Source organism: Echinops telfairi, unplaced genomic scaffold (assembly GCF_000313985.2).
Source record: "Echinops telfairi isolate 266 unplaced genomic scaffold, ASM31398v2 ScPeMD7_443;HRSCAF=831, whole genome shotgun sequence".
Taxonomy (NCBI): domain Eukaryota; kingdom Metazoa; phylum Chordata; class Mammalia; order Afrosoricida; family Tenrecidae; genus Echinops; species Echinops telfairi.
The window spans coordinates 35654610-35660858 of record NW_022104341.1 but is presented as its reverse complement, the minus strand read 5'-3'; the positions used below and the strand labels follow the sequence as shown (position 1 = coordinate 35660858).

At 42.6% G+C, this 6249-nt stretch overlaps 1 protein-coding gene across 1 annotated transcript in view; it reads right to left on the bottom strand.

Moving 5' to 3' along the window:
• Positions 1-6249, bottom strand: part of MCOLN2 (mucolipin TRP cation channel 2) — a 49031-nt gene that overhangs the window by 41411 nt on the left and 1371 nt on the right. Inside the window, exon 2 of the mRNA XM_045292049.1 lies at positions 714-887. Coding sequence (XP_045147984.1) covers positions 714-887 — 174 coding nt within the window. The remainder of the gene's footprint in view (positions 1-713; positions 888-6249) is intronic.

Here is a 6249-nt window from a genome sequence, read left to right as displayed (position 1 = left end):
AGAGCTGTTGGGTGGGTTCAAACCACCAGCCTTTTAGTTAGCAGTCAGGAGCTTAACCACTGAGTAACCGGGGCTCCTTGACTCACCTATGCATTAGAAACTTTATCATATCATATCCCACATTCTTAAGATTCAATCAGGATCATGAATAATTAAGAATTATTGAATGATGAATAATTATGAATAATCTTAATTAAGAGAGCAAAATAGCAACTCTAGAAACTTAGACTTAGCAACTCATTCATCAAACCTTCTAAGATTATAAATCTACTCTTGGTTTTTTGATCTAGGGTAAAATACTCTCCCAAGTGTGAAGGTATATGTGGACAAAATGAATTTTAAAGAAATATACAATTTGGTGTAGAAATTTAATTACATAAATCACAAAGTTTAGCAGGTTACATTTACATTAGACTATGTCAATACACCTATATATGTATACAGGAGCCCTCGTGGCATTGTGGTTACATGAGCTATGACCCAAAAGATCAGCAGTTCAAAATCACGAGCTTCTCCTTGGGAGAAAGAGCTCTCGAATCTTGGAAACCCACAGGGGCAGTTCTACCTTGTTGTAGGGTCGCTGAAAGCCGGCATCAACTCAATGACAGTGAATTTGGTTTGGGGATTTTTTATTAGGTATACATATGCTAAGACAACAAGGCAAAAGATCAACATATTCTTACAATAAAGGTCATTCATAGTGAAACACTTGCCTGATTAATAGCAAAAAATATGCTCTCATAGACATCCTCTTGAGTATACACACTGCAACTGTAGTCATCTTCATCTGTGCCAGAATATCCTTTCAAAAACAAGTGCTTAAAAGCAACAGTGGTGTCTTCTTTGAAAGCAACCACCAACTGGTTACTTAACCCAAAACGAACAAGCTAGAAAAGAAAATTAAATAGGAATGTAAGAATTTTACCCCTTACGAAATAAGGCAAGATTCCTTAGCATAAGGAATACCAACATTTTTACTTCTCATATGCCCTCTGCTCCCACTCAATTTGAAACAATCTCATCTGTAAACACCAGCAAAAAAGGTCTTCTTTGGTTTTTATCAATAGCATAAGTGTCAGGGGGGAAAAAAAGCTCAATTGCTAAAATGGCCTCATTAAGTACATCAGGAACTAAAAATAACATAAAAGTTGCAAAAATTACCACTCCCACTGACTAAGACTCTGCTTGACTAAAGGAAAGAAGAACCCTCAGATGTTTACTTATGTTTCGTTTACTGTTCAAAGGATTTGTGTGGCTCAGAATTCGAGGACACTTGATTGTACGCATGTGGAACCTGTACATAGATCAAGGGGCAGTTGTAGAACAGAAAAAGGGGACACTGAATGGTTTAACATCAAAAAAGGGTATGCCTCAGGTTTGCATCCTTTCACATTTTACCTGCATCCGCAAACAATGTTCATGGAAGTAGCATTTAAGATATCAAACAAAATACTAGGTGAATGTGCTCATCAGGACCCGTGTTAACACCCAATTCAGAGAAGGCTATGGAGGACAATGGGAGTGTTATCTAGTCAGATGGAGCACTGGCAGATGCACTCTAGCCAAAGGCAAGAGCCCCCAACAGACTATCAGGCAAAGATCATTGTGATCCTGACTATTGGGGATCGAACTCAGTACCAGGCCAGTTGCCCTCCCTATAGATGCCACCTGAATTTGCACTACTGCAAGTATCTCTTAGCTGTCCCATGACAGAAAGTTCTTCCCTGGCTTTTTGAACACTGATGGGGTTTTATTTTTCCTTTTACACATCATTTGTATTTTTGCCTTTATACTAACATGATCTTACCACCTTAGTGCAATTTGTCTTTCATTGTTTTCTGCTGGGTTTCCCAGCTGTGAAACACAGGAGGAATGGAGGCATGATGAAAATAACTGTTACCAGGTGTTGTAGGGAAAGCAGAGGTGAGGGAGGCCAAAAGATAGTTTTTGGAATAGAACAAGGGGAGCTTTCGTGATTTAAATCCAAAAAGGTGTGTCAGAATTATAGCCTTTCACTACACCTGTTCAATCTACATGGTGAGCAGGTAATCTGAGAAATAGACTGTCTGAAGAAGAATGCCGAGTTAGAAGACTCTAACAAGCTGTGACATGTAGGTAACACAAGCTTGAATGCTGAAAGCAAAGAGGACTTGAAGCATTTACTGATGAAGATCAGAGAATACAGCCTTCAGTATGGATTACTCCTCAACATAGTTTTTTAGGGGCTCATACAACTCTTATCACAATCCATACATGCATTAATTGTGTAAAGCACATTTGTACATTCTTTGCCCTCATCAATCTCAAAACACTTGCTCTCCACTTAAGCCCCTGGCATCAGCTCCTCATTTTCCCCTCTCCCTTCCCGCTTCCCCCTCCCTCACGAACCCTAGATAATTTATAAATTACTATTTTGTCATATCTTGCACTGTCCAACGTCTCCCTTCACCCATGTTTCTGTTGTCCGTGCCCCAGGGAGGAGGTCACATGTAGATCCTTATCAACATAATGCTTTTAAAGTCTTCACAAATCGCTCAAAAAGCAACATGGTGATAAAGGAGGAGACGTTTGAAGTTGCCACGGGTTTCACTTTACTTGGACCCTCCATCAATGCCCAGGGAAGCAGCAGTCAAAAGTCCAAACGAACTATGGGACACGCATTTGGCGAATCTGCTACAAAAAGGCCTCTTTGAAGTGTTACAAGAAACAGATGTCACTTTGAGGACTAGGGAATGCCTGACCCCAGCCAGACATGATATTATCAAGCACCACATATGCATGAGAAAGCCTGATAATGAGTAAGAAAGCCCAAAGAAGAACTGAGGCATTTGAATGACACCAGTGAGTATTGAATAAACCACGGACAGCCAAAAGAATGAACAGCTCTGTCTTGGAAGTAGTACAGCCCACAATCCAGAATGCTCCCTAGAAGCAATGACGAGACGTCTCAAGTACTGTGGCAGGACCCGTTCTTGGAGAAGGACATTGTGTTTGATAAAGTGAAAACGAGGAAGAGCCTCAATAAGACTGATAGTGAGGCTGGCAAAGGCCCTAACAGCAGCAGCAGCAGCAAATTGTCAAAGTCACCACCATCTAGACTGGACTTCAAAGCTGTCTTTAGTGTGCTATACCAACACTGTACTTTGGGGCAGTAAGGGGGGCGGGAGAGTGGATTTACCTTTAGGCAGAAAAGAATTGAAGGGCTGGTTTTCCAGAAGGGTGCAAGGCCACCATTGTTTCAGAATGCACAGATTAGCACTTGAGCCTCACCATGTCACGTTCCTCCGATTCCAAGTCGAGGACTGAGCGAGTGTGAAACCATAACTATTCTAAGAAAGCCATCTAGCAACGGCTCCCAGTCATCCGAAGAGTGCTGGAAGCCACGCCCAGCAAGCTGCAGCTTCTTCTGAGTGCGTGATGTCTATCTTCCAAGGGCGCCTGTAGGAGGGCCTAGAAAAGGTGATGCTCCATTTGGAAAGTAAACCAGGGATTAACATGCCCATGGTTCTTTTGACATTTTATTAAACATACCAATGCACTGTTTAAAATTGGCACATGCAGGTGGAGTAAGTTCTTTAACCACGTTTAATGAGTGCTTACTCCGTGCAAAGCAGGGCTCCGAGGATGGGCACGGTCAGCACAACATGCTGTTGGTGTGTCCTAGGCATTGTGATAAGAAGTGTATAGTGAGCGCGCCCTGTTGTCACAGTGGTTATGTGTTGGACTGTACTCTGAAAAGTCAGCAGTTCAAAACCACCAGTTTCTCCCAGGGAAGACAAGGCTTTCAACACCTGTAAGAATTACAATCTCAGAAACTCAGTGGCAGTTCTACCCGTCCTAGAGGGTGGCTATGAGTTGGCATCGACTGGATGGCACTGAGTGAGGGAAAGTATTTCACTCGTGATATTTTGGGGTGGGGGTTGTGAAGGGAAGCTGGTATCAAGGAGTTCAAGAAGGAAGAGAAGGTTTCAAAACCGACTGTGGTAGCAATTATACAATACTACTTGATGTGATTCACTGTGGACTGAAATGATATCTGCAATATCCCCAAAAAATGGTTTTGAGGAAAAAAGTTTAGAATTTTTTTCCAACAAATTCTTCCATACATTCTGAAATGTGCCAAGCTCCAGAATGACAGGTTGGTTTTCTTCTCCCTCTTTTTTTCTTTCTACACATATACCTGGAGAGACCTGGGGGCATAGTGGTTACACTCGTTGGACTGCTAACTGCAAGGTCAGCAGTTCCAAGGCACCAGCCGCTCCTCTGGAGAAAGAGGAGGCTTTCTACTCCTGTAAAGAGTCACAGTCTCTGAAAGCCGCAGGGCAGTTCTGTTCAACGCTGCAGGGTCTCTAAGAGTCACAACGACTCAGCGAGTTAGGTTTGGGTTTCTACAGTCTCAGGAATTGAACTAGTGCCCAATATAGTATTGGAGTCGACAGCTGAATCAATCGATGGACATAATCCTATTTAATATATTTGTAAACTGAGGTCAAGCAATTCTTTCAAATTCAAACAGCTAGAACGAATGTAAGCCAGGATCTGAACCCAGATCTAGAGCCTGTTCTCTTAATTACTTTGAGAAGCCCCACTGCTACTCAAACAGAAACGCTGCCAAAGTAACACTGTAAAAAAGGATATTAAACCCATTGCTCCACACTGGCATGTAAGCTATAGACTCATCCAAAAAACCTGAACAGGAATGGGTAGATTTACTAAGATAGTAGCAGACAGCTTGCTGATGTTTCAAACCATTACCTTGCTTAAGCTAAAAATTCACCAACTCAACTTTGGGGATCAGAATGTGTGCATTGGTAGTATTACTTTAGAATACTCTTCATCAGGTATCAGGGACCAAAAAAAAAAAATCTTATATCCTATGGTTCCTAGTGCAAGCCATGATCCACACGTGTGATCCAGCATCATCTAGGGCAGTGGGTCTCACCCTTCCTAATGCTGTGACCCTTTAATACAGTTCCTCATGTTGTAGTGACCCCCCAAACCATAAAATTATTTTCATTTCTACTTCATCACTGTAATTTTGCTAGTGTTATGAATCAGGCGACCCCTGTGAAAGGGTGGTTTGATCCCCCCAAAGGGGTCACGACCCACAGGTTGAGAACCACTGAACAAGGGGTTGAAGCAACAAAAATATGGGGTTTTTCAAAGTATCTTTTAGTAGGGAAGACAAACCAGGGAGAAAATCCTTGCTATAGAAGAACCAAACACTCCCTGCAGAGCAAAAATAAGGAGAAAGGGGCTTTGGTAAAATGAGTTTATTTTTAAAGAGGAATTGACAGCAAAATACATCTGAACCCCTCTAACTACTAGACCTTAATTTTCCTGAGGACATGATAAAAGACAGAAGAATTACACATGGAGTGCAGTCTGGCACAGACTGTGAAGACTGGGTTACAAAGTCCATGTAGGAGAAAAATTTCTGTACCAGGGGAAACATGATACCACTCTGATTATGTACAAGAATCTGGGAAGGAACGTGTAGAATGAGTATAAAAACAGACACCTCCCTTAAGATTATAAATTACTACAGAATGTGGAAAGGAAGATGTTTAAATAAACATTTCCCTCTCATTGATCCTAGATAAAAAGCCAACCATCCTGTTAGACTTCAAGGTAGAACACTAACGAGGCAGAAGAGGAGGAGGCAGAGAAAGTGGAATTTGAAGGGTGGGAAAGATGCTCCAGAAAACTGACCCCAAATTAAGAAAGCACTCAAGCGGCGAGTTTTGTTGGACTGATCCTCCAGGAACGCGAATGTTTCATCTCTCCCACGCCGGCCCTGGCTAAAAGGATGGGCCGTCTTTGAAGCAGGAGAGAAGAGAGACCCCCCAAGGACCTTGGAAGAGCACGTTCAAGATCTCTGTCTGAGGTGACCTCAAGCCCAGCTGCATCAGAGCATTGGCCAGAGACTCAAGAGGAGCAGAATCTAGACTACAGGGTACCTGCTCCTCACCTGACCTAACGGTGAACTGTGGGACAGCGTGACATGCAGACTGCCTTCCTGACCCATGGAGGTAAAGGCCATGGTACCACGTGGCTGAGAGACTGAAGAGAGCAGAAAGACTTGGCTTCCATGTGGCTGAGAGGCTGAGACTTGGCTGCTGGCTGAGGAGACCGCTGATCCTGCTGATTCTGACTTGTGGCAACCTATTGACTTCCCTAATAAACTCACTCATTGTCCCTTAATATTATTGTTTGTGGGTTCTCTGTGGCCAATGCAATGAGTTATCC